Source organism: Pantherophis guttatus, chromosome 2 (genome assembly GCF_059756535.1).
Source record: "Pantherophis guttatus breed Tessera chromosome 2, ASM5975653v1, whole genome shotgun sequence".
Classification (NCBI taxonomy): Eukaryota; Metazoa; Chordata; class Lepidosauria; order Squamata; family Colubridae; genus Pantherophis; species Pantherophis guttatus.
In genome coordinates this window covers 132,087,273-132,108,293 of record NC_142064.1, presented here as the reverse complement: position 1 = coordinate 132,108,293, position 21,021 = coordinate 132,087,273, and the positions used below count along the sequence as shown (strand labels likewise).

The 21,021-nt window shown below is 43.2% G+C and overlaps 3 protein-coding genes across 7 annotated transcripts in view; all 3 read left to right on the top strand.

Annotated features, from left to right (window-relative positions):
- Positions 1 to 21,021, top strand: part of LOC132711019 (homeobox protein Hox-D3-like) — a 170,958-nt gene that overhangs the window by 44,630 nt on the left and 105,307 nt on the right. The window lies entirely within an intron of this gene.
- Positions 1 to 21,021, top strand: part of HOXC5 (homeobox C5) — a 73,508-nt gene that overhangs the window by 25,465 nt on the left and 27,022 nt on the right. The gene's annotated exons all lie outside the window — the stretch shown is intronic.
- HOXC4 (homeobox C4) overlaps positions 1,632 to 21,021 on the top strand; it is a 46,412-nt gene continuing 27,022 nt past the window's right edge. The window contains exons 1-2 of the mRNA XM_034419102.3: positions 1,632 to 2,921; positions 3,542 to 4,837. Coding sequence (XP_034274993.1) covers positions 2,342 to 2,921; positions 3,542 to 3,897 — 936 coding nt within the window. The 5' untranslated portion in view covers positions 1,632 to 2,341 and the 3' untranslated portion in view covers positions 3,898 to 4,837. The remainder of the gene's footprint in view (positions 2,922 to 3,541; positions 4,838 to 21,021) is intronic.

Genomic DNA, 21,021 nt, shown 5'->3' with positions numbered 1-21,021 from the left:
GAAATCACTTTCTTAGGCCTAATTGCCAAAGTGAATGGATTCCATCTTGCTAAAATCTACCAAAACTGTGCATAGCTAGAAAGAGTTTAATTTATGAAAAAGCTTTTTTTGGAACTCTGTACACCTGCTAAGAAAGAAAGAAAGAAAGAAAGAAAGAAAGAAAGAAAGAAAGAAAGAAAGAAAGAAAGAAAGAAAGAAAGAGAGAAAGAAAGAAAGATTATTGGGAAAGAGGAGGAATATATTTCTCAGGTTTTTCTAGTCTCATAAAGGACAAACTCATCAGTCGTTTATATATACCCTGTAGAATCGAATTTGTGTGAGCACCTCTATTGCAAATTCGTCTCTAGGGGGATATATGGATGATGCAAAAAGCTTGCTAATGTTCTGTTTTCTTTGATTTCCTCTTACTTGCTGATGTAATTAAAAATCTCAAATGTTTGGGGGTGGGTGATGCATGTATATTTTTGTGTGTATATAATTTTGATAGATCTAATGGAGTCTCATAACTAGATGATGAATAAATAGTTAAAATAAAAAGAAAGGTAAATAGTTCTCCTGATAATAAAAGCCACAATTATTACTTTTTTCTTGGAAAGAAGAAACAATCAGATTGCAAACATAGGCTTGCACAAGCCCTTGTCAAAGAGAGAACATGCATGAGAGGAAAAGGAAGAGAGAGAGAGAGAGAGAGAAAGAGAGAGAGAGACCTAACCATTTCAAGTGACTGATTTATGGCGTTTTACAGCCCCATAAAAACTGCTACAACCAGCCCAGAGCCTCCGACACCGCTGGCACATTTAGTCTAATAAATAAAACATAAACAGTTAACTTTATGTGTCACTTTTATTGTTATCAAGTAAAATATTGCAATGCCCTGCAAGCTATGATTTTCAACTATAATTGTTATCAAGCAATACAAGGGATTAATCCAACTCTCGGTGCCCCCTTCTTCATGTAGGCTATAGATAAAGCCCTTAACTGCAATAAATGAACACTTTAAAATGTTTGCTTCAGATCAACTTCTTTAGCCTACCCAGGGGTCTGTTTATATTGGCATCTGGGCATATATTCTGTCCACTCCTATTTCCATAAGGAAACCAGATGTTCTAAATTAAGGCCCTATACTTTTCTATTAGTTGGGGGTGGGGGGTCGGGTGTGTGTGTGTCGTGCCTACCTCTTGTACCGGGATGGGGCATAACTATCATCCTTCTGTCTTACATTCAGTCCAGATGGGTGTTGGGTGTGCACGTTTCCCCCCCCCCCATTATAAAACACCCCCCTCCCCATAACCTTTGACTGAACGAAGTCCGGATCTAAATGAAGAGAGCCTCTATCTGTGTGTTTCTCCTTACTGTCACCTTCTCATTCCCCCTTCCCACCCTCGGAAGGGTAATGGACCTGCCCAATGGCTGCCTAGAACTTCCTCCGCTTTTAGTTTCCAGCTCTTCTTGCAACTCCTCAGATCGCCCTTAAGCAAAGGTTAATGAGCATTCCTAGAACACTCCAAATGACGCAAAGGTGATTTGCATATGCCCCTGCTCCTCTCCCAACCCCCCTCCCCCGCCCTCGCAGGTAAGCTGACTTCTTTGTCTCTCCCCTCCCCCCCCCCCCACGGCTCTTGCCCACAAATCATTGGCATGCAAATCTTGAACTTCTTCCTACTTTTCAGCCTGGGCGTCTTGAAGGGAGCTTGTGGTCTATGGGGAGGGGCGGAGAGGGCGCTTCTGCAGACAATTATACTAGCTGAGTTCTGGGGAAGAGGGGAGGGAGGCGGAGGCAACACCCTCCCCCCCCTTCCCGATTTTCTTTTAAGGTGAAACAAGCAAAGCAATTTTGAGCGCGCTTCCTCTCCCTGCCCTGCAAAGAGAGATCTTGGGTGTTTCTCCTAAGCGAGATTCACTCCATTCTTGGTTGTGTACAAGAAAGGGCTTGCTTGAGTACCTGACAGGCGGTGGGTGGGTTAGGGTGGGGAAAACCTAATGGGAAGAAGCTTTTCCTACATTCCCATCTGTCTGCCAAAAATGATGGAGTTTATTTCTATCACCTCCTTGACTTGACGTGGTCCTTTAAGAAAAGAAGGAAAGGCAAAGAAGAGAAGAGCCATTTCTGGCTGCCTGCATTATTTACCCTCCCCCCCTCACCCAATTCCCTTCTGCTCGGAATTGGGTGGGGGGGAGAGAGAGACCACCGACCAAACAAGAAGATCACACGCACACGCTCGTGTAGACACACACACACACACACACTCGCGCGCGCACACAAATTGGATACACTTTGAATAAGCTTTTGGTTCCTTATCCGGGGACTAGCGCGGCTGGCGTGATTGGCGCAACGAGTCACATGGTGAAAGTAACTTTACGGGGTCGCCAGCTAGTAGGAGGGTTTTATGGAGCAGAAAAACGACAAAGCGAGAAAAATTATTTTCCACTCCAGAAATTAATGATCATGAGCTCGTATTTGATGGACTCTAACTACATCGATCCGAAATTTCCTCCATGCGAAGAATATTCGCAAAATAATTACATCCCAGACCACAGTCCGGAATATTACAGTCGGACTAGGGAGTCCAGTTTCCAGCATCATCACCAGGAATTGTACCCTCCACCTCCACCACCACCACCACCTCCTCCTCCTCCTCCACAGCGACCCAGCTACCCCGAGCGCCAGTACAGCTGTGCCAGCCTCCAAGGTCCCGGCAACCCCTCCGCGCATCCACGGGGCCATGGACAGACGCCCGGAGGCCACCATCTCCCCGAGAAAGCGCAGCAGCTCTGTGACCAAACGGCTCTCTCCAGCGCGGCTACCTCTCCTTCCCCAGCCCCTCCAGCTTGCAACCAGCAAAACCCCGAGCATCCCAGCAGCACGGCCTCTAAGCAACCCATAGTCTACCCATGGATGAAAAAAATCCACGTCAGTACTGGTAGGCAACTTTTCCTCCTCTGCTCCTTTTCTCTCAGATGCGTGTGTAGATGTGTGTGTGTGTGTAGATGTGTGTGTGTGTGTGTTTGTGGCCCCCCCCCCGCTTCCCACCAAGCTCTCAGGCTCCCTCTCCCTCCCTCTCTCCCCTTTTCCCCCAGTCTCCTCCTTTGCCTTCGACGAGAGTCTTTGGGTTAGCACAATTGAGCTGGATTTACGACTCCGAGCGGGTAATTACACCCACCATAAATTTTATAGCCGAGCTAGTCTGGGCAGCCCCAGCCATGTGGTTCGTTCTGTTATGTATGTGTGAAACTCCAAAGGCTTGGAGAGGGGTGCATAAATAATTCAGGCTCTTCCCAAGCCAAGGAATCCCCTTCTTCTTAGGAGCAAAAAGTCTTGGGTTCTTTATAACCCAGTAGGCGGATGGCTCCCCCCCCTTTTTTCCCCCTTTTTCTCCCTCTTTCGATCTCGCCCCCCCCCCCCCTTTTCGGCGCCCTGAGCCACCGGAGATCTCGCCGGCTCTTTTCTCTCTCCTCCCCCCCCCCCCCTTCCAATTCCCCCGCTTCCTTGCATCCATGCGAATCTTTGGTTTGGTTTGGCTTGTTTGTTTGTTTTCTCCAGTGAACCCTAATTACAATGGAGGCGAGCCTAAGCGGTCCCGGACTGCCTACACCCGTCAGCAGGTCTTGGAATTAGAAAAAGAGTTCCACTATAACAGATACCTGACGAGGCGGAGGCGCATCGAGATCGCCCATTCCTTATGTCTCTCGGAGAGACAGATCAAGATCTGGTTTCAGAACCGGCGGATGAAATGGAAAAAAGACCACCGGCTGCCCAATACCAAAGTGAGATCCACGGCTCCGGCCAATTCCTCAGCCGGCTCCCTGCCCGCTTCTTCTTCCAACGCGGTTGCTGGCGAAGATCATTCGCAGAGCTCAGCTCAGGAGCCACGAGCAGAGGATATTACAAGGTTATAAACAAACCGACCAACAACAACAACAACAACAAAAAAAAAAACGCCCCATGCAAATTGACTCTGATTATTTATAGAATCTAATATATATCTATATATTTTGGGGGTTTTTTTCCTCGTAGTTTTCCCGTGCGTGTATATATATTTAGGAGAGAAAGAAAGAGAGAGAGAGAGAGAAAACACACATACATACACATACACAAAAGAATGAGGTCTATTGGAGATCTCAAGCTTTAGGTGCATGTATTATTAGCATGAGAGGCTAGGTGGCATACCTGTTGGGGGGGTTTTTTAATCACCATTTTCAGGGTTTTATTTATTTTTTAAAAAAGGAAAGAGAATGGAAGGATGGGCTGTGTATGCGGATGTGTCTGCATGGGGATGTATGTATGTATGTATATAAGTGTGCGTGTTGGGTTGGGAAACTAAATGTTCTGTTTTAGATGAAAAATCGGGGCATATGCTAATAATTATACAGGCAAGGAAAGAATGTAATTATTTTGCTCTCTGAGTTTACACATGGAGAACAAAAAAAAAAAAAAAAGAGGACCATTGAAGGCTTCCCTCCCCCTCCTCCTTTTCTTTCTTCTTGTATAAATGTGGAGAAAGGTTTTTTTTTTTTTTTTTACGAAAAGTGGGGATGGCACACAAGAGTTAGTAGAAACTAATAAACGTCTGGTTAGTTCAATGTGAGCAGCAAGAGATAAGGAGAGCAAGCTAGACAGCGAATTGAAGGGGGGGGGGAAATCAGTGGGTAGATTTTTTTATTTTTATTTTTTTTTTGGCTTTTCGTCGTGGTTCTTGTGTTTTTGGACTAATTTTACATGATCATTGTAAACCTGCAATAAATGAGTTTTAAGTGTATATGTGAAAGTCCCCTTGTTCAATAAAACAAAACAAAACAAAACAAGTGAGTGTGACACAGACTGACTCTGGAATGTTTGGTGAGTTATTTTGCTTTTTTGCCTGCTACTAAAAATAAAATGCTGGGAGAATAGGCAGGGGCAGAATTACCTGAGTAAAAATACCCTTTCTCAGCTATGTTTGAAGAACTTTCCGTAGTTAGGTGTGGGGTGGTGTTGTTTTTTTTAAGTCGTCTAGTGCCATGGAAGCTAAATTGTCAATCTGCCATTGATTTTAGGAATTGTGACTTGCACCCCTTCTACTCTGTGACATCACAAGATGGGCAATGTCTTTGAACTCACACTTTTACCAGGCAATCTTTGCCCTGGAGGTATACACGTGTGTTTGATTAGAAATAGATTCAGCTGATTCTGGATGTGTTTGTGCATTACTTTTTTTAAAACATGTTTTTAAAATTTTATAGGTACATGAGCCTCTTTCCCTTGTTTTAATCATGTTATCGAGTTAATTGCTTTCCTTTGCTGTCTGTAAACAACTTTAGCTCAAATTTACCCCTTGTTATTGTACTTTAAGTTTCTAGCATATATTGGAGATAGTAGAGAGAAAGAGTAGTGCTGTAGAGAATCTGGAGATGTTTACTTTCTGAGGGGAAGCAGAAAGGGTGACTGGGAAAAAATGTAGCACAGATGTGTTTGCACAAGGAATAGTTCTACTGTGATTGTAGATAGATAAGATAGGTACTTTAGCAAGTGCCTTTTTAAGTGCACTGATTATCCTATTGATCAGCAGGCCCTGAAAATGGAAAATAAGTAGGTGATCAAATTATGCTTTTCAACTCTTCTTTTAGATGGTAGTGGCAGGATATTTACTTGCATTGGGTAAATCTTTTAATAACCTGAAAGCAGAAATTAGTTAGGTTGCAAGAGCAGAAGAATCAATTTATTTGCATATATTGTTATCTTTAAATTATGTGCAAAATTTGTGGGCTATCTATAGCATTGATAGTGAATCAGACAACAATATATATATATATATATATATATATATATATACACACACACACACACACACATTTCAGCTGACATAGGAGTTTGAAAGATTAGGGAGAATGATTTTTGAAGGGCATGTTACTATAGCCTTCTGTTGATGATAAAGAAAATCAGTTTCACATCCAAGGCCTATGGAACACCCAGGAAATGACTGACAGACATATTCAAATTATTCAGCCATTCCATTCAGGTTAATGTAGAATTTTTGTGGTTTTTAAATGGGGCATAATTAAACCTAATAGTAATCATCCAAATTCATTTACAAACCACTTCACAAAGAAACTTGAGGTCCAGCTGAAGAGGATGACAGTTCAAGCCTGTTACTTGTTCAATCCATCTGATGTATGTTGAAGAGATGATTGACAGAGCAGCCAGGCAAAAACCTATGGCATCATTTTTACTATTCCCAGTAAAGAATACAGACTTATGTGTTAAGTGTATGGGAATTATAAATTAAAGTGTTTCCTTATCACACAATCAGGCCTGTTTGTCCACCTTATTTTATAGATCAAGAGGGGAAAATAGATAAGCATTCAGACTGCAGTCCTGTGCAGACTAACTTTTGAGGAAATGCTATTGAACACAGCCGAGATTTACTGTGCATGACTTCAGCTACATATTTAATATATTGAGTGTGTATGTTTATCAGCTTCCCAGTTAAAAAAAAATCATTTATTCAAATATACTATTTTTGGTATCTTGCTGTAAGAAGACAAGCGCACTCAGTTTTTCCCAAAGGTTTTATAAACGTAAACACACACTTTTCATACATAGGCCCTCTGTGAAATAAGAGATAAAAATAAAGGGATTAAAAAGAATTCCAAAGTTCTAAATAGTTTTTCATGGTAAAAATGAAAGGTCATCGTTTTGCAAAAAAAAAAAAAAACCACTGACACTCTCATACATACCCGCATTGATATTCCATACTTAAACTAATAAGTGTTCTGACTCTGATATGGATGTGTCTGTATTGCACTAGATGGTTTGTTTTAACATTCTTCTTTCTCACACACTTATACACAACACACTTTGATACCTTGTGACCAAGATCAGTTTCTGAATGTGGAGGGACTTTGTATTGGGAGCATTCTCTGAGTCTGCCTAGGAAGCCAGGGGTGGGGGGTGGGGGAAACAAGGGGGATCATCGATCACATTTGCAACTCTATAGTCTGCATATTCATTTTTTTTAAACCTTCCAGTAAACCTCTTATTTAAATATGTGGCTGTATCATATTTATAGTGCTCTATCCCTTCCCCCAGCCTCTCCTGGATTATTTCTTTATTTCCCCCCTGAAGTTCGCTTTCACTCTTTCATCTTCTGTAATCTGCCCTTCTGCAATCAGAGTCTTTTAGTTTGTTAATATTTATTGTTAATAATCTAATTTAGACATGGCCATGACATAATTTCTCCCCTCCCCCCCAAACATAGATTATGTTTATCAAGGCAAGCCGAGAAGAGGTGTGGGGTTTGGGGGAGGGGGGAGAGAAGAGAAAAGAAAAGAAAAAAGAAAAGAGAATGTTAAGAGATCCAAACCTCCATCCCACCATTTTTCCCACCTCCCGCTTCCCTCTTTCTCTCTTCTTTCTCAGCTTCCATGTCGAGACCCTGAAAGGTACTTCATTGAAGTTCGAGGGGGGAAAAGGGGGGAAAAAGTGGGTTCATTCAGAGGACAACTTTTCTAGGCCAGCAGTTTTATTCTTAACGGCTCAGGCTGACCTCTGAGCCTCCCCCGTGACCTGAGTGAAGTCTCTCAACGTGTACCTCTCAACGCGCCTTAGACAAACTTAAAGGCATGGCCCCTGTTTCGGCTCTTTGTAAAGAAATTTTCCATCGTAATAGAGCCGGGTAGGTGGGTGGGTGAGTGGGGAGGCGCGCGGGGAGGGGAGGGGAGGCAAGCGGGGAGAGTTGGGCTTCGGGCAGATTCAATGCGCTTTATCGGTCGGTGCTGTCACCAAAATAACTCCAGAGAAAAGCAGGCAGGGTGAAGTCTCGGCCAAGCCTTGCCTACTTTGTTTCCCCTCCTTCCCGTAACTTGAAAGGGTTCCTATAGCGGGCTAGTCCAGGCGAGAACAAAGTTTCCAACGTCAAGTAAGTCGCTTGCCTATTTATTTATTTATTTATTTATTTATATTTTTTTTGGGGGGGGGGGCGACTTCACCAGATAAGCAGCTTCATCTTTCATACGTAGGTTTTACTCAGAAAAGGAAAGAAAAACAAAGCAAAAGAAATATATATATATATACGCCAAGAGGCAAAGCGGAAAAAATCGGTTACGTTGGTAAAGGTGCGCCAAGACGCTTTGGGGTTTCTGCTGCGTGCAAGAGGCAGTTCCTCTTTTGGACGAAGGCAACCAGATCAGGGAAGCCGGTTTTTCTGAGCTGGTCCAAGCTTCCCTCTGGTAATGGAAGCCGGGCAGGGGGAGACCTTCCTGAACAGTCCGGAGTGGAAGCTTCTGGCCATTGGCTGCCAAATGAGGGAACCCTTGCAGGCCAGCGGTTCGCTTGATGGCTGTACTTTTGGGCCTCCAGCTCCGTTGTGTTGGCGAGGTTTTCTTCCTACTGTGGCAGGATCTGCACCCGAAGCTTTCGTTTTTCATACCTGGGCACGCGTGACCACAGCACCCAAGACTCTCCTTCCTGTCTCCTGGTAGGTAGCTCAGGTTGTTCAGTACGTCTCCCCCCCCCCCATTTCCTTTATTTCCTTTTTTTTTCCCCGGGGATGGGGCGGGGGTGGAGTTAAAAAGCAGGAGCCCTGTAGAAATATTTCTGGAGTGTTTTAGGAACGTCAGGAACTCAGTGACTTCTTCGACAGCCTCCGAGTGCCCAGGCTACGTGGCCAAACTTTTCCAAGTCATCTCCCTTCATTTTCTTGATCAGGTCTCCATAGGGCACAAGAGGCTTGAGAGGGAAGCCAAATGAGGACCTCCATCCTGGAAAAGCAGGCCATGGGAGACCCCTTCTTTTTTCCTTGGAGGAGATGGAGAGGGCTTAAAGAAACTTCTTGTCCAGAAAGACAATACCCCCCCCCTTTAAAAAAAAAAATCATCCCTGGTCTTCTACATAGTTTAGCTTCTTAACCAAATAAACGTCCCAGAAGTTTGATAACTCCCCTCTACAGTCCCTGCTCTAGACTCTTTGCTTTGCTAGTTATCTCTCCCTTCCCCCTCCTGTTTCTTTCTCCTCGTACAGTTTGGGGGGGGGGGGAGGAAAAATGTTCAAGTGCGCTGTTTAATTGTAATTAAAAGACAAACATTCCGCCAGGGTTAAATGAATGAGTTACGGGTTTCCAACCATAACTGCCAGCAGCTTCAACATGTAACTTATATTTATTGTGGTCTCGTATATCATTATCTAGAGATATAGTTTTATGTACTTCCTAATCTGTCGCCTTGATTTATTTTGATGGGCAAGGTACCAAACCAAACATTTTGGGACTTTACTGAAAGAGTAGTATTTCCTAGCAAACAGCCAATAAATAGCTTTTATGGTGATGGCACTGATTTCTGGCAAAATTGTTGGCCTTTGTTGTTTTGTGACTTCTGTACATATGCATGTGTGTGTTTTGTGTGTGTGTGTGTGTGTGTTTGTTTGTTTATTTATTTATATACACACACACACATATGTATATTACTTTTTTGGATGGAAAACTACCTTCCGCTTCTGTTCTATAAAGAAAGAATCAGGGCAATATTAGCAAGCCAAATGCAGCTGTAACCAAAAGGGAGAGTAATATTTCCTCTATAAAGCTCCTGCATCTGCTTTTACATGCATTCATACATAGCCAGATACATACCTATTTCTGTAACATATGGAACTGGGTATGTAAATACACACAGAGTTTTTTTTATTGTTGCTATTATTACTATTTACAATGACAGGATAAGTTTTCAGTTTCTCCTTTCTTATTTATTTGCTATAGGAGGGGTATTAATGTACCTAAAGTAAAAAATAAAAAAATAAAAGGAGAAAAGGAACAGTTCCTGTTTGACAGTCAAATTCTTACAGGCACAATAATAACCTCTCTCTTTTTTAAAAAAAAAAAATGAACGGGGATAAAGAGACTTATGATTTAACTCACAGAAAAGTTAGGGAGAGAAGACTACTAGACTGCAATGGGGTGTTCTATACACCCAATTCTCAGCCCTCGGTACTTAAGTAAAAATTGGGGCACACCCTGCAATGCAAGATTTGATCCCAAGTGGATCAGAGGAAACAACAAAACTCTTCCTCTTGAGAGGTTGAGCCAGTGCAATGACATCCTTCCACCACCATTTAACCCAAATCTAACTCAGACAAAGGCACCTTCAATTCTCAAGCCAACTATATATTCCTGGTTAACAGGAAAGTGATGTTTGGGATTGAAATATGTTGTTTGGCTTCAATTCCAAGCATGCCTCACACACTCTGGGATAAGACAACTTCTGAACATGGAAATACAATAGGCCAATAGCTCCTGCTAAATATCTCCATGAATTTAGCTCCTCCTTTTCGATGCTCCTCTAAACTAGTGGCCCTCTCTGAGTTTGCTAAAGTAAATCATAACCCCCCACATGTGACTCATAATTTTCTGAAACTACCATGGAACCATTTTATTGGGTGATCTCAAGTCCCAAGATCACCGGAGAAAAGGAATCATTTATTTCTCACTGCACTCTGGACACTTGTTCATAAATGTTATAAGCCTGTAAATTATGAACAGTGTGAGTTTTTTTTTCTCTCGCTCACTCCTGCCACAGGCAGCAACAAGGCAACCTGGAGGAGGGAAAGGGCGAGAATCCCCTGAATGTGAATGCATCTTTTTCTAGCTCACATCTCCTACAATCTATAGAACTGCTTCTTCAGCCTCAACCCTTCCAAATATATGTTGCAGAACACTTTTATGACTTCCAGCCCAAAGGTGGGTTTCTTGAGAATTATAAGTCCTTAAAGCCCACCATGGCTGTAGGTCACCAGGATGGGTATGGATAACCTGAAGCTTTCCCAGATGGGTTGGTTTACTCTTTTAACACCTAGTCACCTGGATTTCTACAAGTCTCTCCCACCATCCCATAGAGTCACTAACCAAGGTCTTCTAGAGCTGATGAGCTATATGGAGGATACCAAGCAATGCCCTGGTAGTAGCAGCAGTACAGTAGTAATAAGAGTCATCATCACAAAGATCATCTAGTCTGATGGGAAAATACCGAGGATCACTATTACTCTGCCTGACTGGGTTGAGTTGATAATCCCGCCTCTTCCCTGAATGTTGGTCTTGGTCCTTCCTTGATTTTATAGCTGGCCTTCTGCCTCTTCCGAGAATTTTATCTTTTCTTGACCTGCAGGTGTTTCCCAGGAAGGCTAAAGTGGAGCTATTGTTTGTCCTGGAGCTGGCTGCCACACTCTTAGCCAACAACTCTCCTTTTCTAGGAAGGGAAGTCAACACACCTTTGTCTGGCTTAGAAGGCTTCAGAGGTGCTTAATTGGTGTGGGTGAGTCAGTTCCTGCTTCCCATTTGATGGAACATTCTGATTTTGGATTGTAGCTGGGGGGGGGGAGGGAGAGATGATGCTGGATCTCCTTACATAAGGGAGTTTGGAAGGCGAGGCACAATGCCCTTTGTCCTGTGGCGGACAGCTTTGAAAGGCACCCTGGTTGGTAGGAGTCCTACCAAAGGCCCCAGGCTTGCTGTGGTTGCTTAAAAGCTGGCAAAATTCTTGACCCAACCAAGATCAGCCATAAGATGGGCCCGTTGATTTTGGAGGTAAGATCAATGTAGATTAAGAAGAAGGATAAAGAGTGATGGATAAAATGCTGGATTCAAGACCTCATGAGCCACAGCAGCCAAAAATGAAAAATATGGGATTCCTTCTCCACTGGTCACTAACAGCCAAATATTACCTCAATGATGGGGCAATGTGCAGTTCACATTTTATTTTTTCCGCTCCTTTTCCCTGTCTGTTCCTAAGCAGGCTTTCTTTCCCCCTTATCTTGTAGGCTGGCACTGATCACCTCCATCGCCCACCATCTGAGCAAGGGTTCCCTAACTCCAATAGTCCTTCCCTTTTGTCTCTCAATGGCTTGGTCTTTTACCCATCTATGTAGGTGAAGCCTAGACGGGGGACCTTCTCTGCCTTTTCCCTGTCTGCCTAACATTAAAATAGGGCTCAGCTTCCCAGAAAATCTACAGAGTGCTGAGGCAATAAAGAGCAGGACGACAAAATAGGAAGATAAACCCTGCACTGAGCACACTCCTGTGCGGGTATGTATTGTATATTGTGAGCGTGTGTGTGAGTGAAAAGGGAGAGTGCTCCTGATCCTTGCTTAAAGAAAGGGGCCTTGGTTCCTTCTACCAAGGCTTCCTTCCGGGCCTTGCAAAATAAATAAAAAAAAAAAAAAATTAAAGATGGAGGAGTCTTGCAAGGCTGTTGCCCTGAGTTTTTCACCAAACCAGGCCTTGACCCATAAAGGCATCCCAACAAACCATGGTTCTTTCACCACCATCTCCTGAACCCATGAAAAGACTTGTCATGCTGCAAGTGCTCCCCATCCCCCAAGTGTCATATACACCATCAAGGGGTCTGGGGTTTTTTTTCAGAGCCTTCATTTTTTCATAACCCTAACACACACACACAGAGAGAGAGAGAGAGAGAGAGAGAGAGAGAGAGAGAGAGAGAGAGAGAGAGAGAGAGAGAGAGAGAGAGAGAGAGAGGGTCTTAATTCTAAAAAAGGGATTACCAGTTGCTCACAACACAATTAATAAAAAGTAAAATAATGTTCCGCTGGCTGGTACCTGAAGGTATATTAATAACATGGCAGGATAAGAAAAATAAGGATAAATACAATAGATAAAGCCCAGGAATTTTATGAAAGATAAAAAGAGGAGGAATTGGATAATAAAGAAGAGTTGGAAACAAAAAGTCAAGAGGAGCAATAGTTAAGAGGAAAAGGAACTAGAACAAGACACAAGAGAGAGAAGTGATATAGAAGCCCAAGAAAGAGGAGGAGCAAGGACAAGAAAGCAAAGGCCTTCACTTTTTCATTACCCTAACACACACACACACACACACACACACACACACACACACACACACACACACGTCTTGATTCTATGTGCAATATTTAAAGGAATCCCGTGAAAACCTGTTTACTTAATCCATTCCCAGCTGGGTCACAACCCCAAATTTGGACTGCAAAACAAAGGAGGAGGGTTGCTTTGAAAAGTTGGTTATTGACATCATCTTGGAGTGACTGTTCTTTGGAGCAGCAGGTTAATGTGATTGTTGTGTAAAGTTCACAAGTGTAGAAGAACTTTGCTACTCAGGGAGGGATGCCCGTAATCCTCCTCCTGGTTTGGGATATTGGCTAAAATTACTAATGCATTTATTTGTAAATGGTTAGGCAGTGAGGCAGGGTGACATTTTCACAGACCTTTTTGCAGTCCAGGTACCCGTGAAAACCTCCTCCATCTCAACCTCACACTTCTAAGACAGTCCCTTCTGAATCTTTTAGTAGAAAATCAGTTTTCCTGGGACAAACCACTTTTTGATGCTCCAGGATGCAGATTTCAGACAAGAAACTTTCCTTCCCCTGTAAATTAGAGCCAGCCTTTTGAAGCACATATTGCTCCAAACAAGTCGGAGCCGATTTGGCTGGCACCAAGGAGAATGATTTAGTAGGAAAATGTGGCCATTTGAGCCTTTTAGGGCAGAGAGGCTCCCTACTTTTGTTGTTTATCAGGTTTGGGTTTTTTTCCTGTAGATGTACAGTATCTGGAAGAGCGTGGTTTACAGCCCCTTGTAGCATTCAAATCTGGGGTGCATCCTTTATTCTCCCTCTATAGCTGTGAATTACATCATACATAAACGTTAAAAGAATGCCAATAATTTAAAGCTGCAAAATTTGTTCACTCCTACTTGGGTGTAAAAATGATTCCCCTCTTCTCCTTTCCCTTCAGCTTTCTCTTCAGAAAAGTCTGGCCTTGGGACCCACCTATAAGGAGAAATTGGTTACTGTTTGGTTATTTGAGACTGATATCCTAAAGAAGATTAATCTGATTATCCCAGATGTCTGGTTTTTAGATAGGGTTAGATTTGGCTTTGTTCACACCCTCCGACTTGGGACTCCTGGAATACAAGGAGGATTTGGCAAAGCATAGCCACAGTTTGAATCCTTCTATATAGCACAGAACACATAAGAGAAATGAGTGACTTTGGAATGAAATGTGTGCATTAATTGAAAATAAATAATTGCATGCCTCCTAACAAAAGACTCCTATTGTGATATGTCTAGATCAGCCCCTCCCTCCCAACTGAAAAACTCCAAGGAAAGACTCCCCACCGACCACTGCACACTAGTGAAAAAGGCAGAAATATTCTGGCATCACGAAGCATCATGAGTGCCGATATAAGGATGCTCTTTTGCTTTTGGTACATTTTCTCAGCCCGGCCAGGGACATCTTTCAAAAGGAACCTGTCCGAAAGCTCCCCTCCAAACTGTCAGATCACCCACTTAGTCCCTTTAATTCTGCAGAGAGCTAGGCATTGTCTAGGTTACACCCCCCCACCCCCCCAGCCTTAGCACTTAAGAGGAAACTAGAGTCACCTGGCATCTTGCTGGGTTGAGGACAGAAGCTGTTCCTGGGCATAAGGAAGAAGCTGAAGGCAGGGGGTATTTTAGGCTCTGAGGTTGATGAAGGAGACTCAGCAGGTTTCTAGAGTTGGCTGCTAGAGTTGGTCTCCAAAAGTAGAAGTGGCCAGTGGCATGAAAGAGAGGAGTGGAGAACAAGAGCTGACCAGGTTCCCTTTCCAGCATAGAAGAAGGTTGCTCTGTAAATCAGGAGCAATAAGAAATCTTCCGTTCTATTGTTTTACTATGTTTGGATTAAAGACCAAAGGATTCAGTCAGAAATTAAAACACCAGGCGGCCTTTAAAGGTGACTGGCTTGTATTCTTGAGATTTAAAGCAGTGTCACTAGGTTTGTTTTGTTTTTAAAGGGTAATTTTTTTAAAAAAAGAAAATGTCTACTAAATGTGATCTATTAAACCAATGTGATCTAATAAAGCCTAAACGCGCCACACTCTTTCCACTCACCCCTCCCTGCCTGATACATATTTGATCTGGTGACCAGATAATGCAAAGGTTGACGGGTGCACTCCTGTATCTAAAAGCAATATCGAGTTCAGGGGCTAAACTCTCAACTATGCCTGGCTACATGCTTCCACTGTCAGGTTTAACTAGTAAGGTTTAACTTAATCGTAGAGCCTCTGGGTTGTTGTAATATAGTGGTATGAAACATCCCTACAATTGTTAGGAACGCCGGGTTTTTGGAATTGGATGAAACTCCGCTTTTGCCCTCCACTGAGTAAACATGAATTTAAATCACCCCACCCCCCTGCACAAAGACAGAGAGAAAGATGAATGCAAAGCGGGCGATCAGACCCAGAAGGACCTTGTAGAAGGTCGCTCTAAATGGGGGAAAAGCTGGTTTAAGATGGCGCCTGATTTGGCTTCTTCTCTCCAGCCCCGTCCCCAGCCTCATCCCAAACATGCCCCAAGACCTATTGCAGGGCCCGGGGAAGAGATTGGTTTATTCTCCCAGGGTGGAAAGGACAGGGGTGTAGAAACCCTTCTCTTTTCTTTGGAAACTTTCGAGCTGGGCTCGGGGCTTCGTTCCTAAATTGGGTCGGGGGCTGGGGAAGAGGGGAAATGACTAAATGGGGGAAAAAACACACACAACAAATTAATATCTCGCTCGGGGAATCGACACCCGTCCAAAAGACAGATCGTGTCCAAAGGTTGGGGTCCCGGGCGCGGGCTGCGCGCGCGGGCCTGTGTATCTGCACCCTGGAAAGAAGTTCAGCCTTCCCAACCCACAGCGAGTAAAAGGGCTTGGTGACTTCGTCCGCCACCAGCTTCCCGACGGGATTTGGGGACGCCAGTCCCTCTCTTTCACTGGAACCCGAGCGTTTAGGGGCAGGCCTCGGCTTCTCGGGCCTTTGGAAAAGCCCCAATCGCGTCCTGGCGAATTTCCTGACGTGGGATGGAAACAGATGAAGGTCGGTGGGACTGAGCTGAGCAGCAAGCGCTTCGGTTGGGCCGCTGAACTTGTCTGACGGATCGGATCAGCCCCAGGATCTCGGGGGCTTCTGTTAGGTTGCGTGCCCGACCCGCCGGTCCAAAGAAACCGAAAGAAAAGAAAAATGTTCCACGCCTCCACCTCCATGGTGGAGGCCCGTTTTCTATAGCAGGAGCTTGCTGGGATTGGCAACCGCCTTAAAATGCTTCCTGGGATATCCTCTTACAGAAAGTTAGAAATGAAAACGATATTTCCAATCATTTTCGTGTGCGTGTTTGCGGATTGTATATCCCGATCACATTTACTGTTCCTCGATTTCGGTTCAGGAAAGAGCCCCACTAAGCTAGGGGAGGGACCTAATTGCCCCCAAAGTCATCCTCCTCCTCTTTTTTTTCTTTTCTATAAAGGATTGAACATCAGTATTTACATACTGTTAGGTATTGTAGTTATCGTTATTGTTAATGCTACAATGGTTGACTCTGCAACTTACAGGAGGTGGAGTTAGAGGATGATAATATAATTTGTCTGCTTACATCCAAGAATTTTTGTTAAATTAGATAGGTCTTTAGTTCCTTAATATTGTATGGTGTTACATTATTATTATTTGGTATATCTGTATAGACAGTATATCTCTGTGCAGTTGGGTATGCACACAAATGCCTCCCCCCCCCCAACGTGTTGGTTCATAGAATTGTGCTGCAATGATAACCCATGTGCACCCTTGTTGGTGATGTCTCCATAGGATAGAAATATCCATTTGTAAAATATTATTTATATAGGTGTATGATTGAGTGTGCAACAGAGCTCAGGTGCAGCTGACTTCTAGTGGGTGATAAAGGCCCTAACCCGTGAGTATTGTGTCAGCATTTTTGGGATATGCTGGCAGAGAGATCTACCTTAGCTTCATCACTCCAGCCCATCTGGGATGTGCCCATTTATCATACAAACTGCGCCTGTCAGAAATGGTGGCCAACCTGTCATTCCTCAGATGTTCTCGGACAGCAGCTCCCATTAGCTTAACCACTGGATTTGCTGGTTGGTCTGATCAGGAATTAGAATCCAGCCTCATCAGTTAATTATTAATGGGGAATACTTGGCCCTCCAGAGTTGTTGCTCCACTACAAAGCCTATAAACTCTGACCATTGGGAATGGCATCTATGGAAGACCATCTATGTGCTACTCACCTATGATCATGATACTACCTAGTGGCAGAGAGCCAATTCAGGATAAAGGTTAAGGTGCAGGACTTAAAAACCAAGAGACTGCGAGTTGTAGTCTTCCCTTAAGCATGAAAATCAGCTTTGGGCCAGTCAGTCGCCTTAGCTCAGCCCACCTCATAGGTTCTTGTGGAGAAAAGTAAGGCAGGAGCATCGCATATATATCTTCCTGACCTGTGCAAAATAAAAATGGGATATAAGTCTAATATATAAATCCAATAAATAAAAAAAATCTACCACATCCCACTTTGCAATATTAACATCCAATATCTTTTCCACTCTGATTCTAAATAAACTGGATCTCATAGGGTTGATTCCTCTGCAGACACTTACCATCAGTTAGAGGCCTTTGGAAGTAGAAAAGCCGGATTAACTACATTTTAGTTCAGTAATGAATGTATTTATTTTAATGAATGACAGCTGAATGGAGAAGAGAAAAAGTTCCGCCTGAGGTGGTGGAGCTGTGATACCCCTTTCCTAGCATATTGGGGTTGGGGAGGGGACATTGTTGCATGGTGTGATCTTTTGCAAAGAGACAAGAGATGCACGAGAGGCTCTGCTGCCTTTTTCATTGACATATGGATATATTTGTGCCACTGCTCTCTCATCAACACCCTCTAAAACGAAAGTCTGATAAATGTCAAAGAAGGACTTTTCATTAGAATCTAATGGGCTTCCTTCCCATGGGCTCTGTCTTCCATAGGTGAGCTTTCAGTCCAAGTGACTGAAATGGGCAGGCTTCTAAGCCGCTTACTGTCAAGGAGTCATGGGAGAATTGGTAGAAAAACTCATCCCTAGCTAGGAGGTTCTATGTAGGAAGTGTCCCCTGGAATCACCCGGTAGTCTGGCTTAGCTTCCTGGCAGATGTGGGGAAAATTTCTTCCATGAGATTTTTTTTAGAGTAGATTTCCACCAAGGAGCCAATTGTTGTAGGAACCTGGTAATGGAGGTTGTGAAAGGCCATCCTCTCTCCCCATCCTGGCCTTTATCAAGTACAGCTTAGGGCTGTGATCTTATGGCTAGGGCAACCAGCCTTCTCTCCTTGATGAGTGATCAAGTTTCTCTCTGTCTCTCTCCTTGTGTATATAGATTTCAGAGACAGGTTGGTTGTTTTTCTTGGTTTTAGGTTTTTTTCTTTTTCTTTTAAATCAGTTAGTGAGAATTCTTCTTGATCTCTCTTGATTTAAGGTGTGGGGCAGAACGTGAAAGAGTGGGAGTGCATTTCTTATCCACCCAGGGGAAAGAGGAGAGAGGGACGGAGGGAGGGAGAGAGAGAAAGAGAGAGAGAGAAAAGGGTACCCCTATCCCATTCCTTTCTTTCCCTTCCTAAACAAATCCCATTCTTCTCTCTGGGTTTAGCTGCATTCCTGAAGCTTATTAAAGGACCAGCTTGTCTATGTTCCTCCTAGATGATACAAAAGGCATTCTCAATTCTCTGATTTTGATCTCGCTTGTAAGTCTTGTCTTCCTCCTGACATGCAGCATGCACAGATGGGGAAAACAATGGCTGCTAACTTTGTGATATCTTTGTAACCGAATCAGGTCTGTTTGGAGATACTTAATGTTCTTCCCACTGTCCAATTCCGCTAATTCACACAGGGTTCATTTTGGTGGCTGGTAGATTCATTCTCCTTTTAATACTGTTTCCTTTTTGGTCTCTCTTTGATTTAGAGTCTGCTTTCCTCTTTTAAGCTGGCAATTTGCTGCTGAAAGCTGGTGTCAGTTCTCCCTAAGGTTCTGCCAAATACGTTTACCAACACTAGCCACATTTTGATTTTGCTTGGAAAGGACAGCTTTAGTGAAACTGATGCTCTGCAGACCTTTAGGTGAACTTCTGACTCCTAGCCATTATTTTAGCTAATAGCTATAAAGAGAAAGAACTCTTCCCATTCTTTGCCATACCCGTACCTAAAAATTCACACCCCTCTTACCAACTTGAAAGGGGGTAACTGTCACTGATGGCAGATTTGCATATTCTAAGACTCCATAAAATTAAGGAGTGGCCTTCAGATAAAAAGGGAGCCTGTATTTCTACTGAATTGTCCCATTGCTTAAATGGTTTTTCAGGAATAAACAGTCCCTGTGGAAGTTTATCCTAGAAAGGGAATTAAATAGCAAAGTAACTCCAGCTGAATTTAACAGGACTGGCCTCCAAAGCACTCCTCCTTTCTCATCTTCTTCAACATCCCAGCTTTGCCTCAGAAACAGAGGTGAACTTGCCTCGCGGAAGACCTACATGGGATGAAAGCAGGGGAGGTTAGGGTGAGGAGAAACAGCCTTGGACTATGCATACCATGCACCATGTAAATAAATCATGTGGGCATGTGGTATTTTAAACTCACAAAGGAAATGCAAACCAAATTTAGCCACACAGCATTGAAATCCACTTGAAATTAGATATAAATTATCTGTTTGTCTGTCTGTCTGTCTGTCTGTCTGCCTGCCTGCCTGCCTGCCTGCCTGCCTGCCTGCCTGCCTATCTATCTATCTATCTATCTATCTATCTATCTATCTATCTATCTATCTATCTATCTATCTATCATCTGTGTGTGTGTGTGTTAAAAAAATTGAATTCAGTGCATCTGCTGCCGAAGATGCCTTCAGGATTCTCTCGGTAAAATAACCATGGCTGCTAGTAGTCTCATATGATTTAAAAGTGATTTTAGTGCTTCAAATAGATTCCCTAACACCACCCCCTCCCCCAATTGCTTGGGTTGTAAACATACAGGGGAATAAATCCAGAAAAGGAGCAGGTAAATCATTTTTTAAAAACAACAACCTTTTTCAGTGGAAGAGACGGATGTGCTAAACTGAAATGAAGGAGATTTAAGGCCTCTTTGGTAAATCCAGAAGGATTGCAGCATCTTAAATCTGGCACTAAGCGGAGCCCCTGTAAATACCTGGACACTTACTTCCAGGTGAACCTGAATGATATTGTATGGCTTCACAGTCGAGGCCGAGGCATTCGATGCTTAACATCCATTCAGAGAATTGGTCCACTTCCATAACCAATTTTAAACAGCTTGAAAGTGATTTAATGATCAATGTTTCCCAAGAACCTTAGATACTGTTGTGGAGTGGCTGCCATAAATTCTTTGTTAGAGATAATTAGCTGCTACAAGAGCATCAGTTCCAAGGTCCCTTAAGTTTGAGGTATTGGGCTGGAAAGCAGTTTAAATCTGCAATGTAAATATACTTGACCCCATTCAAATTAATCCTCCCTCCCATTGATCCTAAGAGCTCACCCAGTGATATGTTCAGCTTCAGACAACTAATATATCCCCCACCCCCACACATGCCAGCTGTTTTTATCTCCCTCCTAAATGTTGTCCAAGTGCCACATGTGGGGTGAAGTCCTTTGTGTACCTACTTGAAAGTAAAACTCAGTAGGCTTACTTCTGAGGAGTGACTGTTAAAATGAAATCTGGGTTTAATCTTAGCCAGCAATTGATCTTTACCCAGAAGGGTGAAATAGCCATTTTGTTTACAATTTGCAAATAAGATGGAGCAGTCAAGGCTACCCATGCTGAATAATACAGCATCTCATTGAATCTGGACCAAGAAAAATGGCTTAATTCCAGGCATCTTAAATTTTCTTTGCTCTCCCCTCTACAAGTTTGAATTCATCAGTTTTAAATAAACAGTTTACATGTAACTTATCTTAAGACATCCCCCCCTTCTCACTCCCTCCCTTGAACTTTTGCATCAGTTAGAGGCCAGTAAATGCATCCAGAATGAAACAGACAAACAAACAAACAAACAAACATATAGAACCAGCTGCTTCATAGGTTGCACTAATCTATTGGACTAAGACTGTCAATCGATTTCTATGAAGGGGTCACATGAAGGGCAAATTACATCTAACAGGGAGTTGGAGATTCATCTCAGGACAAGGAAAGTCACACTGGACAGTCAAAAGACAAATGCTTCACTAGTTTTGCAC